A 22,434-nucleotide genomic window follows, 5' to 3' on the forward strand; every position below is an offset into this window, starting at 1 on the left:
GTGCACATCCTCGGATAAAGATGAAAGAGTTGGCACTGTGGAATTATAGAATTTTAACTATCCTCCACCTGTTGTGCTGAATTTTTAATGCCTTCATCTGCAGAGATATCCAGAAGTAAAAAAAAAAACGTACTTTTACAATGAAAACAGAAGAAGATTCAACCCTGAGGGTTCATAAAGGCATTACTGGATTGTAGTTTTCCAAAAACATGTTACAAGCAGTTCTCAGGGCAATAGTTGTTTTAACGCACCAACAAACAAAGCAAGTTTTATTCAGGCTCTTTTAAATTATTCACTTTCCTCTGTTTCATTATTTGAAGGGCTAGTGAGAGGTTTTTTTCAGTTTTGCTTCCATGTTTGCGCACAGGGCTTCATTGCCAGCGTGTACAGAATACAACATGCAGTACCTGCAAATTGCAAATAATAAGCCAGTATATATGTTTCACAAAGGCATATTTGCACCCAGCACTGTTGAGGTGGTCCATGCAAACACAGGCATGTTGCAGTGGAGATTGTAAGCTTACTTTGCTTACATTCCACCGCTGAATGAAAATTGATGAAATGCCTTTACTCCACACTGACATGAATTTAGTCATTCATATTCATTTTCATGCATCAACAACACACACACACACACACACACACACACACACACACACACAAAGTTTATATCATAGATACCACACACACGCATAGACACACTCCCTGTGGAGGCGCCTCTGCACATGAATGATTTGCTTGTTGAGTGTGGCCTCAGGACAACCATTTAGTTAAACTATGCATGTATTTAGAAACTAACAGACATGCAGAGACATGTACACACATGTTTATTCATTATAAAGTATCCTACATATAAGTAAACAAGCATATGTTTGTTTTAGGCCTGCATGTGCAAATAACCACACAGTTACAGGTAAATGACACGTGTCAACTATACTGTATATCCACAGATATATTCACACAGATGCACACAGAATCACTACACACACATCCTCCGACAGGCGCTGGTTTGCGTATTTATAGTCAACATGCATGCTGGCTCATTCACATTGTAGCAGGCAATCAGGCGGTTCACCTATGCATGACTTGGAGATACACACCCTTTATCAAACACACATTATTTGACATACAAAAACAATTATCTGTGTTTATAAGACAAAGACACTATCACACATAATCACAATTATGCTCACGGGTCACAGGAATGCTCCCGTTTAGTGCACACAGATACACATGATAGAACCCTGTTAATGAAAAGCACATTGTATCAAAGAAAAGCTCACATGCGCACAAATACAATATTCTTGTGTAAATGCAAACAATCAGGCGAAACCAGACAATAAGAAAACCATTTCAATGATCATGAACAGACTGGTGAGTGATCAGGCTTTATGACAGCTTGTGACAGGCCAGTGGTTCTTAGTTAGTTTCTATGTATTCACTGCTTCACCCCCATTACCTTAAATGACTGGTTCCCCACACTTTGGATTTTGACTCCGGAGGACCCTTTATTAATTCTGCTCATTATTTCATTTGTATAGTATTTGAAATGTATAGAGGTAACACTATGCAGCATACAGTACAATGTTTGAGGACATTTTGACAATTTACGCAAATATATTTTGTATCAGAAAAAGCAACGTTTTCTGCCACGTAATGCTTTGTATACTTATAAGTTATACAGGCTCTACACACATCAGACAGTTTTTCATCCTCATGGCCGTAGGTAGTCAATGCCATTCATGTCACATGGACCCTTATTAGTGGGACATGGAAATTATTACTGGCTCTTTACTTCCCATATGCAGTACCATGCGTGCTATTGTGCAGTTTAGCTCATGTGAACATTTAAAAATAATGCTGTACAGGGTTAAATGGTATAGCCAAATCTATTAAAAAGGTTATACTGACTAAATTCATCCAAACCAACTGGGATGTTGTGCAACCTTCCTGAAAGATTATATTATCTTAAACAATGATGCCCTGATTTAAGAGATCTGCTAGTTTTAAAATGTTGCGGAATGTAAAACCGACATTAACCACATTCAATATTCTATAATGTAAATATACAACAGCGAGCGGAAGAGGTCGTGCACTGTGAAAGTTGTTTAAGAATGTTGTGAGTTTTACAGTGAATACAAAATGTCCAGATTTCAGGTTTGAAAACTTAAAGCTCCTCCGGCGATGCATGTTTTAAACAAAAAAAGACATGCTTTGAATAAGATATTAGAAAGCGTGTTGCATTGCATTTCTCCCAGAGGAGCACTTAGGCTCATGAATAATTCAAGCATGCATTAACTCACAGACACCCACAAACACACGCTACAGACCAACAGACGTGCACAGTTACACATGCTCAAACCGACATGCTCACACACACACACACACACACGATAAAGGTGTGAGAACAAATTGAACTTGAACAAAATAAAGGTACATTGGAAATCCAGATTCTTTAAACAGCAGTAGATGGAAACTTTCCAGCACTTTGTTCTGTTGAACTTCAAAAATTGTGTCAGCATTTGCCCGTGTTTTCTATTATATATGATCTATATTGTATTATTATTCCCATAAACCAAGACTTAACCCAAAACAAGTTTCTTAGTAACGTAAGCAAGGGTAAAATATTTTCATTTTGGAGGGGTTTTCTTTCAGCACTATCCTTGAAAAGCATTTTTCCTCAGCTATCAATCCTTATAAGCCTGTACCAAACCTTCGTCACACACAAATCATACAACTCAAATCTCTCCATTTCACTGTGTGAGATTATCTGAAATTTGTGTTGCTAAATGGCTCCATCTGTCTTTCTCCTTTCCTGTCTCTGTCTGCATCACAACTTTATCCATCTGCATCTCTACCTCTGTCCTTGGTGTTCATATTTCTATACCTCTCTCTTTATCTCACCATTGTTCTCACAAATCCTCTCAATCGCTATCTTGATCCAACTCCATCCAATATTCATCCATCTCCCTTTCCATTTCTTTCTCCCCTTGCTTCTGTTGTGTCTTCTAATTGGTTTTCTTTCCTTCCAGCCAGTCAGTTCTTCATTAAATCATCTGTCATCTTATTGGTTTGGTCTGTCATCTCTGTCTTTCCCTCTGCTAACATCTCTCTCTCTCTCACCTTCCCTCTCACTCAGTGTCTCTAGCTGACTCTCTTTCTCTCTCTCTTTTACGTCTTTATCAGTAGTCATCAGAATTTTATGACAGTTGGATGATAGATACCTCTTCTTAAAGTGACTTACTGCATCCGTATAGATGGGCAGTCCTGAAGAAGCTCTATAGTGTCTGCTGTTAACACTTTTGAATGGTTCTTCAAGAGGATGGTTGGGAAAATTGTAGCTATATTTTCTTTTCTATATAGCGAGTCATACGAGGCAGTTCTTAACGGTCACTTATTATCCAAAAATCCACTTTTTCATGTCTTTTAAACACAATTATCTGTCCCCTCTGTGTTAAGAGATGGGTAAAGTTTCATGAGAATTTTTTTTTTTTTGTCCTGATCCATTTATACAAAAAACAATTAGCATTAACATTATCAGATGTTGGCCACTTTGTGATGTCACAATGTTAATTGGGGTTGTGCAACCATCAGCTAATAACCAACCAAGTAATCCCTGCTCACTTATTATCTGAGTCTCCTCCTAGATCACCAATGTGTTTTCTAAACCAATCATCTCGCAGAGGGGCATGGCCAGCAGCAGCTCATTAGCATTTAAAGCTACAGAAACAGAATCAGCCATTTTGAAACAGGTCTGAAACAGAGGAGTTTATCACATGCTGCAATGATCTGTTTGGTATTTCAAGCCAAACACTTCAGAGACCTTTTTCAGATATATCTGAGACCTATAATATATTTAAGAAAATGAGTATAATAGGGGACCATTAAATGTCTCTCTTTATGTGTACCTTTATTTTTGAAGGACTTTTTTGGCGTCATTGCAAAAGCTGTAGCAGCTGTACTGAACATCAAGGCATATAGTACTTTTTTCAAATAACAAATTGGACATCAGAAAAACCATGACACCATTTTATGTGTGACTGTCTGATATTTGAATTCTCTCTTTTTTTTACCTGTCAGGATGAATCACATTTATTCATGAAGCTCTTCAAAAGGAGGTTTATAATAGCGCTTAAAAAAGCATCAAAACCCCTAAACACAGATGAAAGCATCACAGGAGCATCACAGATACCTATTTGATTTGCTGTCTTTCTTATTCTGTAACTTTCTATATTCACAAATGAAACGCTAATTGGATTAGTCTCAAAGTCATTGTTGATTCTGCACTTTTCCCCTCCTCTATTTCATTTCAGTCTCTTTTTATCTTCTTTGATCAGTTTTCGTCTGTTGTTTAGTTTTATGGAATTTGTATTTCTTGCATTCAAAGTTTTTGAACATTTTGGACACAAGTAAACATCTATGTGTTATAGATTGCATATTTTCTGGAAGTCAGCCCTTAACTATCAATTCCTTTCTTTGTCAATAGTGGTCAGAGGGTTAATTACACTTCCCTCAACATATGTAATGCTAATTTGAATAACATGGTTATTGCTGCATTAACTTTGATAACATTTTTAGGGAAAATATATTGAGCAAAGTGATATTTGCATAATTTTGTATTCAGTTTCAGATCTAAATATAAAGATGTACCTTTGTGCTGTTCAACTCTTGCAACACTTTATTACATCCTGTATTTATTAGCTTGAACATGCCCAAGTATTGATTATGGAAGGAAGAAGGGTCATCTATACATGGCGAAAGACTGATGGTTTTGTACGTGTGAACGTTAGCTGACTTTTTCTTACTGATATTGATCAGCATGTCTATACATTGATCATGTAGGGTCAAATGTCAACAAGATATAGACTAGTATCTGACTCTATGGTTGTGGTGGATGTGTTCCAGCACATTTTCATTTGCCTTTATGGACCAAAGATGTCAGAAATTATTTGGAAGAGGCAACCCTAAGTTTTGTTTCAAAAGCGCTTCTGAGAGACTGTCATCACTAGAGACAGGGCATTTTGCTATCAAATTCTTTATGACAGTACCTTATTATTGTGACGATACTTGGTGACAGTAATCTAATAATTCCCTTTGTAAAAAGACACAACTGTCATCTTTACTTATTTTTATCTTGTATGTCCCTCTTCCTTAATGTCTTCTATAATAAAAAACGTTCTTACTTTAAACTGAGTTTCTTTTTGTGTGTGTAAGAAAAACTAATGGTTTTTCACCATAGCTTAATGTATGTGTCCTTGACGTCAAGCGTAGATGGATATCCTCCCTCATAAAAGCTTAGCAAAATCTGTTGTTTTTATGTTGTTTAGAAGCATTTAGAAATCTTCTTCCCTGGTATTATTGGCTTATTGATGTCTAATATAATTGGCCAGTTGCTGACCTGTGTTATTCAACTGCATTCATGTGTACAAGGCAGCCTTTTTAAATGTCACATCCCACTATAACTCTAATGCCATCACTGTCACCCACCACCCAAAACTCTGCCTGTGATTTAAGCGTTGGTGTTGTTGTCTTGTTAAGCTCAAAGTATACGTTTCCTACATTTAATTCTGTACAGTTATATTTTGGGGGGGATTAGACTACTCATTTATTGAAGTAAATGCCTCTGACTGCACTTACTCTCCTTTGCAATGGACAGGAACATTGCTCACCATATTGTGCTACACTGAAGGTGTTTGCTAACAGCAAACCTCCTAAGCTAGATGAACCTATTAATCTTGCAAAAGAGTTTAGTTTTGGAAATGTGTTTGTGTGTCTGCTGAGTCTGTGAGTGTGTTTGTGTGTTTACCTATATTTAATACAAACATACAAATACCCTTGCGGGCTGCACAGGAATGGGTGGAATTGAAAAGGTAAAAGGAGCAGGAGAGACAAGAGCAGAATGTATTTCGTCAGGGCTGCGATGCGTTAAACTCTCAGTATGCGGCTATTTGTTTAAGATGTCAGGGATGACATTTAACCGACACCAACACCCATGGTCTCTCTGTAACTCAGTCTCACACACAAAAGTGATAGCACACTCAAAAAGACACACACCTACACAAAATCAGGGACACAGGTAAACATGCGCATAACCAGACACACATCCAGATACACCCACTGAATACAAGACAAGGACACTGGGCGAGTAAACGAATGAGGTAATACTTATAAATCACAACGTAAAGAGTTTGTCCTTAGAGTGGATCATTTAGAAAGTCTGTTTAATGACCAAATGAAGAAAACAGGGACACTAGTCCCATCTATCTCAATACTGCTGTGGAAACAGACAGCAAAAGAGATTCCGTGTTCCTCCCTTTTGAGTTTACTCATAAGTTCCTATATTGTATTTGTCATTTAGTTGGCTGTGCTTTACCTTCCTTACTGTATGTTTCAAAGTAATTATTCATTTATTTCTGTTGGGGCAAAATGTTGTTTTAGTGGATGAAGTGGCCAATCTAAAACCATGGGATCTTTGCTGCTCAAATGTCCCTGAGCAAAGGAAGTATGAATCCCTACCAGGTCCATGGATGCTGTGATTATAATCTGTCCTGTCATTTGACAAGGCGAGTGAGCAGCATTTCTCCAGTAGGATAAACACCATTACATTATTAGTGTCCTTGGGCAAAATGCTTAACCCTCCTGTGAGCATGTCTACGGTATTGAAGTTATGTTTGATAGTTTTTTCAGCTAATTAGTATGTACGCAATATTAAACAATGTTGTTACCTTCTGACACAATTTGGGGGGGTCAGCAATGGGGGTCAAATCTTGATTAATGAGAAAAAAAGAACCATATCAAAATAGGAGTCATATTATGTCCTGATTTATCGGTTACGATCATGAGGCTACTGTAGGATAAATAATCGTGATAGGGATCAATCAATCAAAAATATGCCTGCTCTCATGTCTCTCTCTGGTGATCTAACATTAAATCATTCTTCTGCCCTAATTGGTCTAAATGTTGAGCTGTTAGTTGACTGGCAGAGAGCATCTGTTCTTTGATTTGTGGACAGATGGTGGGAGGCGCTGAAGGTCAGCATGGTTACTAGTTGTGTGCTTGTGTGTGTGTGCACCCTCAACTCTATGACTATTTGTCTAAAATTAAATGCTGGCAAGCAGAAGAGAGCAGCCAATATGTTTTTAACAAGGTTTGAAAGAGTGATAGAAAAATATGATCGCAATATGCTAGGGAAAGACTGAGTAACAGGAACGGCACATAAAGGGGACGGAATTTGAAGTTGCTTCATCACAGTTACAAGGGCAGCTACACAAATAAGTCGTACTTTGAATGTGGATATTTGTCTGCTTTAAATATGGTCTGATAGACATCACTTTCATGAGTATTTGAAAGAAAAAGTAGGTGGCAAAACACAAAAAGTTGATACCTGAATAGGTGAAGATAGATATAAAACCCCACAATAAAACAGCTTTATGAGCAACCACTGAATTAAATCAACATCCAATTGACCGTCTCACATTTTTTCCAACCCAATCTTCAAATCTGGAATTTATGATAGAGTTGCAACAAGACTGTAAAATGGATGTGAAGAGGTGAAAACTTGTACTCTTGAAATGCCATAAGTAATAACTTATTCCAAATCCAGATGGGTTTACATTTGGCAAAAAGGAGGATGCCTTCAGCCCAAATTTCTGCTGCATGGTCGAGTTGCAGCCAAGGAATATGAGACCATTTTAGAAGACCAGATGGTGCAAACACTGTAGTCTTGATCATTTCCCTTAAACACTTTAAAGTAAAAAAAACAATAATTTCCTGCACAGCTAGAATAAGTCAACGACTTACCTGGAAGCTCCTATGGTAATTTAGTGCAAGCTACCCTGGAAGAAAGGTTCAATAACCTATATCCCCAGTTCAGGATTGAAGCATGAGCAAAGGCAAAACCTTTTTTTTTAAATGATTAAAACATACAGCTATACAATAAAAGCCAGAACAATGGTAGTAAATATACACATAAAGGCACATGCCTCCATGGAGACTGCCTTTCCAAAGAAAACCACAGCATAAGTCGTTTCAGCATAAAGCCCAAAACTACAAATTAATGTCAACGCAGCAAAGCCCTCTGGAGGCTATAGAAAGGATAAGTTATTTAAATAGTGTTACTTGTAAAAGGGACACAATATCTCACAGGGAGGAAGTCACAGTGGGTTCAACAAACCTTGGACCGTGACACAGGCGACAAGGTTTTTACTTCCTGTTTCCTAAAGACGGTCAATGTAAGTTTCTGTCACGAGTGTAAGGAACGCACAACCCAAACAAGTACAAAAGAAGGAAGGCAAGTATGAAGAACCAAAAGCAAGCTTTACCAACTTAAATCTGGTACAAAAAATGCACACAACTAAAAGAGGAATATTCCAGATTTAAGTAACGTTGGAAGCTGAACCACTGTGGCGAACACAATGTAGCAGGAGCCATCGACAGGTAAAATGATGACAGACTGACACAGAACACTTAAACAGACAGGCATATATATAGACAGGACAAATAATATTAACACAGCTGGAGAGTGCAGGTAAAGACAAAAGGGCAACAAGGAGAACACACACAAGTGATTTAGGGTAAGGCAAACAATGAAAAGATGGGGAAAAAGAAAATAAGATCACAACAGTTTCTTTTAAGCATGACTGTAGTTTGTTCCATACCTTTACCATGTAGATCTTTCAAACAGAGAATAACTTTCCCTTACAGAGATATTTTATCAAACCTTAGCCATCACTTGTTTGGATCGGAAAACGTGTTGCTGACAAATGGTATTTTCCTTACCAATCAGGCTCTTTTGATCAGTAAACACTTACATGTTTTTGGCCAAAGGGTAATATGTTTCCAACATGTAGGACTCAGTTTTCCAAAGGGATGGCAATCTCTTAGGGCCGGACACTGTAGTGTATACAACCACTCCCCATGAATATACTAGGTAGGTTCTACAGCTCAAAAAAAAATGAATAGACCACTCCAAATGTTCCTTAAATCTTTAGCTTTACATGTATGACAGCCATTCCAGTGTCTGTTGAATTTCAACACAGAGAAAACAGTAGTTTATAGAATACAATAAAAAAAACATTTAACTCAAAGACCTATAAATAATAAAACCAGAGAAACTGATAATGCTTCCGGAGCTTTATGTATAGCTTTTTGATGCAATTCACTGCATCTAATAACAATATTAGTTCCGCAAGTCTGATAGATCTGTCTATAAGATACTTATTTATGCATCCAGAACTTTTACCTTTGCATCCTGGCATCACTGGATATTGAAAGTCACATTGAGGCCACAAGGGAAATCACATCCTCTGTGCATTCAGGAAGCATGGCACAGTGCAGCAGCAGAGGACAGTGGATGAGTGCCCCAGAACTACTCTGACCAGGAAATGTATTACAAATAAATTCTGGATCATTTGTATGCACATGTTTACCATTTGTCCGCCTGTCCTTTCACTTATTCATGTCAGGTAAACTGAGGTGTTAAATGTATGGAGGGAGTGATGAGGGAGAATGAGGGACAGCTATATATATATTCAACTTCACAGCATATGGGGGGCAAGGGGTGATGGATGGGTGTGTGGATGTAGATAAGAGAGCAAGAGGGATGGATGGATACAGCCTGAAGAGAGGGGAGAGGAGAGGATGATGTAGATGGCCCATAATCCTTAGAGGTTGACAGCACACCGGGTCTTCTGTGATTGAAGTGTGTGTGTGTGTGTGTGTGTGTGTGTGTGTGTGTGTGTGTGTGTGTGTGTGTGTGTGTGTGTGTGTGTGTGTGTGTGTGTGGGTGTGGGTGTGGGTGTGGGTGTGTGTGTGTGTGTGTGAATATGATAGTGATAGTGATCTGCCTATCAAAGTGACGCAGGAAAGGAATGGAGTTATGGGACAGAAGGAAAGGAAGCAGGGGATGAAATGGCGAGTGGAAAACAGAGGGGAGTGAAAGAGATGAGGCCAGAAAAACCATTAAACATAAAATCAATCAGCAGAAAGAGAGGGGGTGGGGGGAGACTGGGCGAGTGGAATCCAGAGAGTAAGATCTTAAAGAAAGACACAGCGAAACGGAGAAGGATAAAGAAGGAATCCTCAGATGACTGCTATATTGATGACAGCACAGTGGGGAAGAGGGGATGAACGGATGCAGGGAGAGGAGGCAGGATAAGGAGGCTAAGAACGGCCGATCAAAGCATCCGAGGCCATGAGAGAGAAGGGAAGAGGGAGGGTGAGACGGGGAGAGTTAGGAAGGGGGAATGGTGAGGCAGTAAAGGATGAATGAGGAAAAGGAAACAGGGAGGGGAGAACCGGGGGAAGAGGGGGATACGAAAAAAGAGAGAATATTAGAGCAGGAGATGTACTATAAAAACAATCTCGATGGAGAAATGGCTGAAAGAGGGGTCTAGTGAGCAGACACCAGTAGGGATAAATAGAATTACTGCTACAACAACAACTACAGAGTGGCGGAGAGGGATGGAAAAAAGGGCAACACTGGCTTACTGATGTGATAAGAAATGAAGGCAGCATGGTCAACAGTAACTCTCTCTTTCCCTCACTCTTCTTTTCACACATACAGTCAAACTCAAGCTAACATATGGCATCCACTTCCACACACACACTCTCTCCTCCTCCTGTGGGTCAGTGCACTGGGACATGAGCATTAGTCCAGCCTCCCCATGTTTAAATAAGTGCAGAAAACAGGATAGACACAGTGTTTCCAGACAGCAGGGCACATACTTACTGCTTACTACGTATAGATGTACCCTTTGTGATGTGGTTATTAGATCAGAGACTATTAGTTAAAATGAAATCTATTTATAATGGATTGATGAACAAAAACTAGACACAACAAGGTATATGAGCAAGAATTGTGTAACCAATACTTTTTTTTTAATGCTCTGAAATTGTTATTTGATTTTCTGGAATAGATTTGCCCAATCTCTATTGCAGCATTTTGAAATTAGGCAATGAACACAGCTATATCTTATTCACCAAATATCAGCCACATCATATCCATCATCTTGTGTTGACTTTATAATAAATGTCCTTCATGTTTTGTCTCACTTCGATACCAAACTCCATTTATACATTGGCTGGGCTTCATTGACTGCAGTTCTCCCTGGTCAGCCACAGATTATGTTAAAGTTTATGGGATTCAAAAAATGTCCACTATGAGCTGATCAGTCTTGTATTTAATGAAATATCTTTCCTTCCATCTATTCAAAGGATGATGTTTTCCAAAATGAATACAATTTATTCATTACACTATGTTTAAGTTACATTATGGTTGAACTATTACTGAAAAGGAAACAAAATATAACAGCCAGCATAAACAGAACAAAAATGGAAATGATGGCACCAGAAAATGATGTTATCTACACATTGATATTCAACAGTGTCACGCAGATGTCCCGTTATGATTGATGGAACAGGAGCGAGGGATATCCAGCATTAGCAGGTGCAACATGGAGAGTTGACTGATTCCATGTCATGTCTGATTCACGCACATTTAGCAGAAGGTAATCAGGGTTGGCTATAGGTATGAGGAATTCTCCCCCCTCCCTATGCGAATACCCAGCAAATGTCACTTTTTATTAGAGCAGATGCTCCTGAAGCGGTCTCTGCACAGCCCTTGCGTTACAAGATGACGCACAACAGAATAAGCGAGGATCCTAATTGCATCATGTGTCACCACAAATTATCACATGGAGTCGTCACACGGCTTTCAGGTTTTCTCCACATCAGTATTCACGTCGGTTTATTTAAAAGTAATGATAAAAAGAGTGTTACGCCGTAGGTCACATTAAATAATGTTTTGAGTGGAGCAAAATCTGAGAACATCATGGATGAAAACTCCTAATGCCACACCATCCTAATGTCAAGCTCTCCAAAGGTCCACTGCACATAAGAGTGATTCTTACAGTGAGTAATTCCTTATTTCACAAGTTAATTTCCTCTTCTTTAATAAGAGCCACACATCAGTTCGCCTTGAGGTCTTTCCACCTGTCTGTCAAGTGTCACTGGCCCATCAATTAAGTGCAGGCCTGGAAGAGATGTGTGCAAGTGTCTGGGTGTGTGTGTGTCTGTGTCCGCCAGTATTTGTGTACATCCTGGTGTCATGATAGACCTGTGACAGCTGTCATCCTGCAAGCAGCCCTCTCTCCCACGCTGAGAACACACACACACACACACACACACACACACACACACACACACACACACACACACACACACACACACACACACACACACACACACACACACACACACACACAAACACACAAACCAATGGATCATTGCTCTACTGCGAATGTGATGGGGTCTCAGCAGGGCTTGGTTCAGGGTGTCGGGTCATTTACACAAATCTCCTTAACTGTCTAGCTGGGGAATGAATGTCTCTCTGGATAACTGAAGGGTCTCTCTGTGAGCGCCTGCCTGCCTACCTGCCTGTCTGCCTGTCTATCTGTCTATCTGTCGAACTGACTCGTATGCCTTTATGATCCCTTTTGAATGAATGAATTGTTTTGTTACTGAATAAACAATGCATTTCTCTACCTTATTTTCATTACATGAGCAGTTGTTTTCTGGCACAATGCACATCTTGTCACCCGTCTGTGTCGACACATTTTGACACAAGCGTCATTCATGCTCGGGTTAAAAAAATTGAAAGGCGTGTTTTGTTCCTGACCTCTTCCTGATCTATTGAAAAAAAGTTTGGTCTTTCTTTGAATTAATTTCAAACCAATTATTTTGTTTCATTTAGTTTCCTATCAGAGTTTACACCAACTGTTTGTCTGTTTCAGTCTTGTTTTATATTATTTGTTTCATTCTTTTTGTCTCTGTTTGTTCCTTTTTATGTTCCCCTGTTCATCCTCTATGTATTTCCTGTTTTTTATATCTTGTCTAATGTGTTTACTATTCATTTGTATTGGTAATCGTCTGCTGCTTGATTTGAGTCATGGACCACAGTTTTCTCATGACCCCTCCTTTGGATGGAGTCTGGCATGGTCCCTCCCTTATCTCTGTCATCTGTACATGCATCATTCCCGAAAGTAGCCCTGCCTGGGTGAGGATGTGAATGTATACCTGACAGCGCCTGTCTATGCTCTTATAAAGGATTTGTCTTTTTCATCTTATCAGTGAGTGCAGTTTAAGGACAACACACACGTGGTGGTTCTCTGTCTTCTCTAAATACCGATGATATCAACATGTGATGTGTTGCAGAGCATTCTAAATCATGTCATCCCAAATTGCACTCACTGGTAAGTAGGAAAACACAGGTTTGCTGTAAGAGTGTGTTACATACAGTATTGCCTCTTTTATGTATAACTATAAATTATACCGGTATAATTTATATCATGTTTCCAGTTGAACTTCTACACTCTCAGAAAAAAAGGTTCAACATTGTATCTTTTATCACTGGGGCATCGGATCCTTGGCTGGGCTCAATTTGCTTTTGATGAATACAGGCATCCTCTGTTTTTTAATGATTAGAAACATTCATCGATCCTCACTGTGTTTGGAAAAGTGAATTGAGCACAGCCCTCTTTAAGATTTGCCATAAAGCAAATGTCCCAGTGGCACAAGGTCCAATGTTGTATTGTTTTCTTTCTAAGTGGGTGTATTTGTATAAATTATATGTGTATAATTTATGCCGTGTGCACAGCGCAATCCATGTGTCTTTATCTGTTATACAGTAATCAGCACTATCAATTCTGAACAATACTATCCATCAGAGGAAATTTCAGAAAATTAGACAAAATCTATCTGGTCAATATCTTTTGACACTAATTGATTGAACTAAGTGATCAATTGACACACCAACATTATACCAGCCAATTGGGAAATAGTTGAATCTAAAGTTCCTTGGTGGTGATTGGAGGAGACGAGAGCGGAGAGCTGTGATTGGAGAAACAACGTACCTTGTTATTGGAGGAGAGGACAGCTTATCTGAGTGTGACAGGAACTGCAGCCTAACCCCTAGACTCGACCCTGATTCTAACTGGATAAAATAAAACTGAATATCTCTCTAAAATCTACCGGCTTAACGGCAAATAACCGATAGTCCACAAAATAAGGACTGTTTGAATCTTACCATGCATAAGCTATTTTCATACTTTACATTGCTGTGTGATGTGAGAGCTCCAAATTTTCCAATGTGGATCGCTATAACATGACTTGACAGTTTCATCAGACAGTCATCTATTTTCTAACAATTAAGTCACAAAATAACATTAGAAGCAGAGAGCAAAGAGTTTATGTAATATACTAAAATATTGTATCTTAGAAAAAAACCTCATAGAGCGAAAGAGGTGGGATTGGGCTGTCTGACCTGTAATCTACTGAAGGCGTTCATAAATAATGCTAGGTCTATTGATTGGATTTGAATTGCTAATTTGGTAAAAACATCCTATCGATAGTCTTGTTAATGGCTCCACCCCATCTCATATGGCTGTGAAAATCTAAATCATATATCCAAAAACCAAGAAATTTAGTTTTTAAAAAGTCCGCCCCTCGGTCCCTCCTCCTCTCCCTAACCCAGGTTTTCTATTTGTCATTCTGATTTGATTGACAGCTGAGGACACATGTGGGGGCACTGTGAGGGGCGGCAGTGGGGTGGTGACCAGTCCCGGTTACCCCGGCAACTATGGTAACCAGGCCGACTGTACTTGGATCCTTTTGGCCGAACCTGGAGACACCATCTCTGTCATCTTTACAGACTTCCAGACGGAGGAGAAGTATGACTACCTGGAAGTTGAGGGATCTGAACCACCAACCATTTGGTGAGTCACTTATTTAAATTCCAGTTATGATATGTGTGTTTGTTGCAGTCTTTGTGTTGCTGTGAAACGTGGTGATGTGGCAGAACTTTCCCTTTATCTGCATCTGATTCAGTATTTCATATTTGCGAACTGTTTCTAAATTGCAGTGGAGGAAGGAGTCGGGGTTAATTGTAAAATTGCATGATCGTACAACACATATTTCCCGTTGTAAAGACAATTATCCAAATGGTGAAACGGAAAAACATAACCTTTTTTTCAGGGGTGGATATTTATGTTCAGACCAGGCGTGGTTGTTAAATATTCTTTGTGGGAAAATTTGTTATGTGAGGACACAGATGCAGGTAGGTTAAAGGTAACTCATCTAAACATGCTGAAGAACCCCTGAACTCCCAGCCTGCAGCAGGAAAAACTATGGTAAACAGTATCAGAGAGCGATGATAGAGCCCCACCGCACCTTCATTAAAATAAGAGCAAAGGATTAAGTTGACATTTCTGACCTGGCATTTCTGCAAAGATAGTGTGTAATCACATCGCAGCTCAGTTTATGGAACAATTTAACCTCATTCGGAGAACAGCTGTAAAAAGTTAGACCAGGTAATAAAACAAAATCGTTATTACAGAAATAAAGTACAGTTTTTATCTATTTAGGGATAGCCATTTTTCCAGGAAGAAAAATAATACAAAAATTGAATCTGTGTGTGTTTGTGTGTGTGTGTGTGTGTGTGTGTGTGTGTGTGTGTGTTTGTGTGTGTGTGTGTGTGTGTGTGTGTGTGTGTGTGTGTGTGTGTGTGTGTGTGTGTGTGTGTGTGTGTGTGTGTTTTCAGGTGTAGCATGGGGCTGGTATTTTAGAGATTAATTAATTGATCAGTGCTAGTTAGACTTTTATCCTCGCTCCATGCAATTTCCGCGTGTTTCAGATGGTTCAGGCATAACAATATTTTATTGATAGATAGAAGATAGAATCGGAGGATGAAACCCTCTTTATTGGTCACACGTGCACACACAGTGAAATTTGTCCTCTGCATTTAACCCTTCCTAGTACTAGGAGCAGCTACAGCTACTCTCCAAGTAGCAGTCCACTTCCCATATTTCATGTCTGTTCAGGGACTTGAACGAGTGACCCTACGATTCCCAGTCCAAGACCCTACTGACTGAACCACTGCTGGACAGTAATTAATTGATCTGTTCTAGTTAGACTTTTATCATCTCTCCATGCTTTTATGTAATTTCTTCGTGTTTCAGATGGTTCAGGCATAACAGTATTTTATTGTGCTTGCTGCTTATTGATTGTTGGTAAATTAGGGTATTGATTAACCATTGCTGTTTGCTGTAACCAATTTGAATCTAATCATGGTCAGGGATATTAGTGTGTCTGCGTGTGTAATTGATTTGGAAGTAATAATGGCTTAGGAATAGGAAAGCGTTTGTGTGTCTATGAGCTTCTGTGCGGTGTGTGTGTGTGTGTGTGTGTGTGTGTGTGTGTGTGTGTGTGTGTGTGTGTGTGTGTGTGTGTGTGTGTGTGTGTGTGTGTGTGTGTGTGTGTGTGTGTGTGTGTTCAAAAACTTGTACTTGAATGCACTTTTTCAAATCAATTTCTTGTTTCTTTTAAATTCCACATTTGATCATTTGAACAAAACACAATGGTGGTGTTGTTTATTCTACATTCTACAAAATCAATCATAAAAGATGGACTGTTATACTTTTATCCATGCTTTGACTTTCATTTTATTTTCAATGCTGTCATGTTTTTAGTTTTTTTCTTATATTCCTGAAAAATAAGACATATGTGTAAATAAAGCACAACATGCAGGGCCCAGGCAGTTATTGTTTGTCTGTGATTTTTGCATAAAATGTGCAATCTGTTAGTCAATATAATGTCTTTGAGGGACACAAATTTGGTAGAAGAGTGTCAAGCTTTCATTTTGTTCTGGAGCTACTGTAATACAAACTGTACACAACTTTGGTGCCTCTTTTCTGGGGGATTAACAGCTGAAAGATGTATTCTTCAGAGTTGGATTATTGGCCTTTGGGGGGTAATGTTCTGGCGACGGGTAATATTTAATTTAGTCTGTCCATTGTCTTGGCTCTTGAATATGTTGCTGTATTGTTTTATACTTGTTTAATTAACTCCGGAGTCTCAAACAGCATACTGAGGTCATTGAGTTGATATTTATTGTACGTGAATCTTTTTCAGCAGGCACACTGATAATAGGGTTGTAGCTTTGTACTGAGAAGGGGAGTTGCGTCATTCAGACGTACAGCCTCGAGCAAAACTAAAACCCACTTGCCCTAATTTTGGAAAATGATGCTAGACTGACCTTATTTAAAGCCAGAGTTTTCTTCTAACACATTGCTTTCTTACAACTAAAGGAATGAAGTAAAAACCTAAAAATATTTTAGAAGAAAATACACAGGGGGAAAAATCACATAAAACAATATAACATAGCCTAAAATATATATACACATACAAATATTCTGTGTAAACATTATATGCATTTTAGAAAAAACTCCATCTACACAAACAGTAAGGCACACGCAATTATAGAATTCCATTTAAGAAAGTTACTTTAAAGGTTTCCCGACCAGAGAAGAAAAAACAAAGTACTCCTGAGGGTAAAAGGGTCTTGTTCATCAGATATGTCAGAAAAAAGGGAGTTTGCATAAATCACAACTCTTGCCTTTCAGAGGATGTGCTACATTGCAAAAGTCTGTCCATTGTTTTCACTGCTCTCAAACATGAAGATGCAAAAACACTTGGCATACTCTCAGCGAAAATATAACCCCTAAGGAGTGGATTACTGTTTCCTTGTTTGAAATATCCCAATTCCTATTAGGTACCCTGATGACAGGGTCACAATTAGGTGTGAACAGCATGATCCAATGGATTATTCCATTTACTAAAGGGCACATGCTGCTGCTGCTGCTGTAATTGTCTGGAGTTTTCGTGACATGATCTAGGTTACACTAGACTCTCTTGTACCAATTTAGCATTGTTGGAATGCCCCAGTGTACCTAAGCATTGTTCCTGTTTAAGTGCATTCTCTTATGGCCTCAGTTTCAGATACTTCCATATCAGAAAGCATGCATCATCAATAGATGGCTCCAGGGGAATGACAAGGATGTGTGTTTCCTCCAGTGACCTACAAAGTCTCTACATCTCAGCAATGTGCAGCTTAAATTAGGCAGAATTGTATAGCTTTAGAACAAGCATGCTGCAGAAAGTTACAGGGCTGTACATGTGTGCTGGATAATCAGCAGGGACTTTGTGACATATTGAGTTAGCATGGAGCAACTTCTCTTAAAGAAGCCATTCTGTCCTGGGGGCATGTTGCTGGCTATGTGACTGGCTAATGGCCGGGTGAAAGTTGATAGTGATTTTATTGCATTATATGTATTGCCTTTTTCATCCAAAGTATCAAACAATAAGGGCATTTCAACCGTTAAAACACAGCCAAACAAGAGCAGGATTCATGCCATTACATACATTAATCGAATAAGCAATCTGATGCAGTGTGCTTTTAGAAACAGATTGAGAAAAACAAAATGTTCATTGGCCAAGATGCAGTCTGACCACGGGAGCTCAGTCTGCGAGGGAGGGTGTCTTGGGTTACTGCTGTTATTCTACTAGATGCAAAAGAGTTTGCATCTAGTAAACTGGGTAACAGTAACTGGGCCCCCCTCTTAGTAAGAGAGCAGCAGAGTTTAGTTTGACCATTTCCTGGATGAGGGATTGACCTATTGCAGCACAATAGACAAGTATCATTAGCTTAAGTCGGAACAGAGCTGCGAGCAATTGCTTAAACTGGGTGTGGAGGTGCGGTGTTAATGGCATGGCTATCGGTTGTCAGGTTGTCAACACAATCTATGTTTAACTTTTGTGTGTTATGAAATTAGTCACGTAAATTAGGTTTCTGCATCTTTACTGCATCAGTTGATATTTGTCCTCATTGTCCCCATGGAAACTCCTGAAGCTTGATGTTGACAGAAAACCACCCGGTAAACAATACCGATTCCATCCCCCTTCTCTGTAAACAACCTTTGTTTATTTGTCTTATCAGCATACTCATGATTATGGAAGGAGGTGAGCCGTTCACATGACTTTAAACAAGTTGGGCAGGTAGAATACTAAATAGCTTAGATTCTAACTTTACAATTGGCAAATACAGCGTGTGTAATCCATTAAAATCAAAAGGAGTTACCAGAAAGAAATGTGAAAGACAAGTAATGTGAGAGGTAGGGATCGGAAGCAGGTTCTATGATTTTGATCTTGACCACAGACTAACCAATGTGAATGCAATTAGTACAATGAGCACTTAGAAAACCAGAGATCAGGCCAGTTTTGAAGTGTTAGGAATATGCTACTAGTATTTTTTCCGGTGCCTTCTTGTGGAAGCAAAAACATTGGCCAGGTTCTCTATAGAAAGAGACAATAAATACAAAAGAGTGTTAACGTCTCTGGACCTTGTTCAGCAGTGATCCAAGCCAAAGACTAAGATTGTCTTGGGTTTCCTATCAATGGGGCGTGTTACTTCGATTCTATATTTTCACTTCTACTACTATTTTAAAATATATGCATTTCAAGTTCTTTTGCTTTAGATACCATCTAGCTGACCAATTCCAAAATGGAAGGAAATGGAAGACGGACAAATATTCACAACACAACGTGCCAACTTATGGATTCATTGGAGGATGACTCGGCTAATGAGAGTATTACTGAGAATTCCCAAGAGTCCTAACATGATTTCCAAACACTATATTCAATGGGAACGTTTGCAAGTAAGATCTTTATCTATTGTGGGCACAATAAACAAACTGAAAATCGGAAACATATCTAAGTATCAATTAACCGTCTTAGTAATATGGCTGAAAATGAACAACATAAGTCCTTATATATGTGCATTTTTCACCAGACAAAGACATTATAAAACATGTATTGTTGTTCACCTCAAAAGGCTGCACTTACAACAACAGGATTCAAATGACCCCTGCAGAAAAGTCTTTCTGAAAACTGGGCCATGCTGTCTGATCCCATAGCTATTTCCTTACACCACTAAATGCTAATGTGCTACTTTCCAGTGGCAATTTGCAGAGAAGCTTATAGCTAAAATGCTAATTTTCAAATGCAATTAGCAGAGAAGCTAATGGGTGATTCACTAATATGTGAGTGTGTGAACAAATTTATCATGTGTTTATCAGCTGCTGCAGGGCTTACAACATCAGTCTCACCCACACACTAACACACACTACATCTATGTTCATACAAAAACTGACACACCTACCCACACACACACACACACACACACACACACACACACACACACACACACACACACACACACACACACACACACACACACACACACACACACACACACACACACACACACACACACACACTGTCATTCCTTAAAGACCCACATTTACTAACATGCACACTCACAGAGACTCGGTTGTCTAATCAGTATGCAAAGAGTTTTGCTCACACCTATGTGAGTAGTATATTGCTGGGAGCTAAGTGCCTGTAATCCTAGCCTCATACTACACACAATAATAGACAATCACACACAGAAACACACAAACACAAGTTTTATTTTGTTGTTTCAGAATCAGTTGCCCTTGAAACCAAGTGGAGTATCTTAAACAAAATGATCCCTCTCTCACTGTCGTTCTCTTTCACTCTCTCTTACCTATCAATCTATTCATCCATCCATCCATCTATCTATCTATCTATCTATCTATTTATCTAATTCTTTCTGTCATTCACTTATTGTCTTTCACATCTCTCTTTAGATAAGTCCAAAATATAGCACACTGTTAAGTGCTCTTAGGTGCACCTACTTGACAGCCTATCACCAAATGTGTGCTAATGGTGGACTGGGCTATTGAAAGGCTGTCATTTACAGATGTCCTCCTTGTCAAGGATTCATTTTAGAAAGGCACCAAAAATTAATTTTGATAGGTTTGAGCTGGAAGCCATGATGTCCTGTGCCTGGAGTTATATCACTGTGGGTGAGAAGGTTTAGCAGACAGATAATTCACCCAGATGCCACAGCGTGACACTGATACTCACATACAGAAATCAGTTGTGATGCGGAAAAATTCCTTCAGCAACTCAGATACATCAGTGTACGTGATTAAAGCTACATGTAAGCCACCTGCATATCACCTTCTTCATATCTATGTAGCTATTTATTACATAATATCTGTCATAGGAAGCTATAAGTGTCCTGAGTCATTTCAGAATGTTTTATGTTCCAGCAGCTAACATTGGTTGGATTTCATCTGGTGTAGTGCATTCATCTGGTTTTAATGATAACACAGTCATTTTAAAAACCTAGGCATGATTCCAAATGAAAGAAATGGTGGAGGGATAATACTCAGTAGATTACCTGGCAACTTAGAGATGCATTAAAGGAAAACTTGGCTAATGAGAGTATCCCTGAGAATTCCCAGGAGTCATAACATCATTTCCAAACTGTAGTCTATGTGAAAGCGTGCAGATGAGATAATTATTTACTGAGGGTACAATAAATGCATACACAATATGAAATCAAATACTGCTCGTAAGAGAAGAGGTAAAATATTGAACTTTCCTGCATTAAAATATAAAAGAAAAATGTCTAGGCATGTGTAATAGGATGTTGCTAAATTGTTTACCAATGACGATTATTTTTCCAGGATTTGTCAAATGAGAGACTCTCTTATTGTATTCCAACATAACATAAAGAAATCAAAATTATTAAAAATATAACACAATCATTTAACAGGACGCTTTAAAATGAATACAACAAATAGAATAATGGCAGAATTTAAGAAAAAAAACTAATGTTAAAGTTATCTCTGCAGCATTTTCTAAATAATATTCAACATTTTGAGGCTTTACTCATTAATACTCCTCCTACAGAGATGTTCAGACTCATTTTGCCTATGGACAACCATGCTTTTACTAACTCATTTTCCTTGTTCCTGCATGGGTGGTAGAAGTTTTTTTCTTTATTATTCCCTAAAAAACACAAGCTCCATCACAACGCATGGCACAGTTAGTTTTGCGTAGTTTTTTGCACCACACTTATAATTGTTTTAACCAAGACCAGATTAGTCCGGGAGAAACACACCCAATTGCTCCAACATCACCAATCAAAACCCACTTAACTCGCATGGTTATGTCTTGTATTTTGCTTATCTAAGCGTCATAATGTTGTGTCAGTGTCTGTTGTGTCAGTGTCTGTTGTTAATCCATACAAATATGATAACCTATCATAACTCTGTATGAAAATGGGAATATTTAAGCATTTTCTAGCTTTGTTAAAAATGGTAGTTCTTGTTTGAGGAATGCAAAAGCAGCTGTGTGTAAGAGACAAAGAGAGTTTAAGTGTGTGTATGGATGTGTGTGTGAGAGTGCGTGATGTTATGCTTGCCGAGTGATAATCAATGCTGCTGGCAGAGAGGATGCTGGGATAGCAGCACCATCCCGAATAGGAAATGGAGCAGTGACCTTGAACACAAACACACACAACTCTTCTGGTACTTACTCACACACACACACACACAACAAACAAACAAACAAACAAACACATCTGATTATTTCAAGTATGTATCTAAAGTAAAAGGAAGACACACTTTTAAACACACACTAACAAGAAGGCAGGGTAGCTTTGTTCCA

General features: G+C 38.8%; 1 protein-coding gene across 1 annotated transcript in view; it reads left to right on the forward strand.

Annotated features, from left to right (window-relative positions):
• csmd3b (CUB and Sushi multiple domains 3b) overlaps window positions 1-22,434 on the forward strand; it is a 312,509-nt gene that overhangs the window by 138,633 nt on the left and 151,442 nt on the right. The window contains exon 5 of the mRNA XM_063899320.1: window positions 14,564-14,771. Within this exon, the coding sequence (XP_063755390.1) occupies window positions 14,564-14,771 (208 nt within the window). The remainder of the gene's footprint in view (window positions 1-14,563; window positions 14,772-22,434) is intronic.

Source organism: Eleginops maclovinus, chromosome 13 (assembly GCF_036324505.1).
Source record: "Eleginops maclovinus isolate JMC-PN-2008 ecotype Puerto Natales chromosome 13, JC_Emac_rtc_rv5, whole genome shotgun sequence".
In the NCBI taxonomy this organism is placed as follows: Eukaryota; Metazoa; Chordata; class Actinopteri; order Perciformes; family Eleginopidae; genus Eleginops; species Eleginops maclovinus.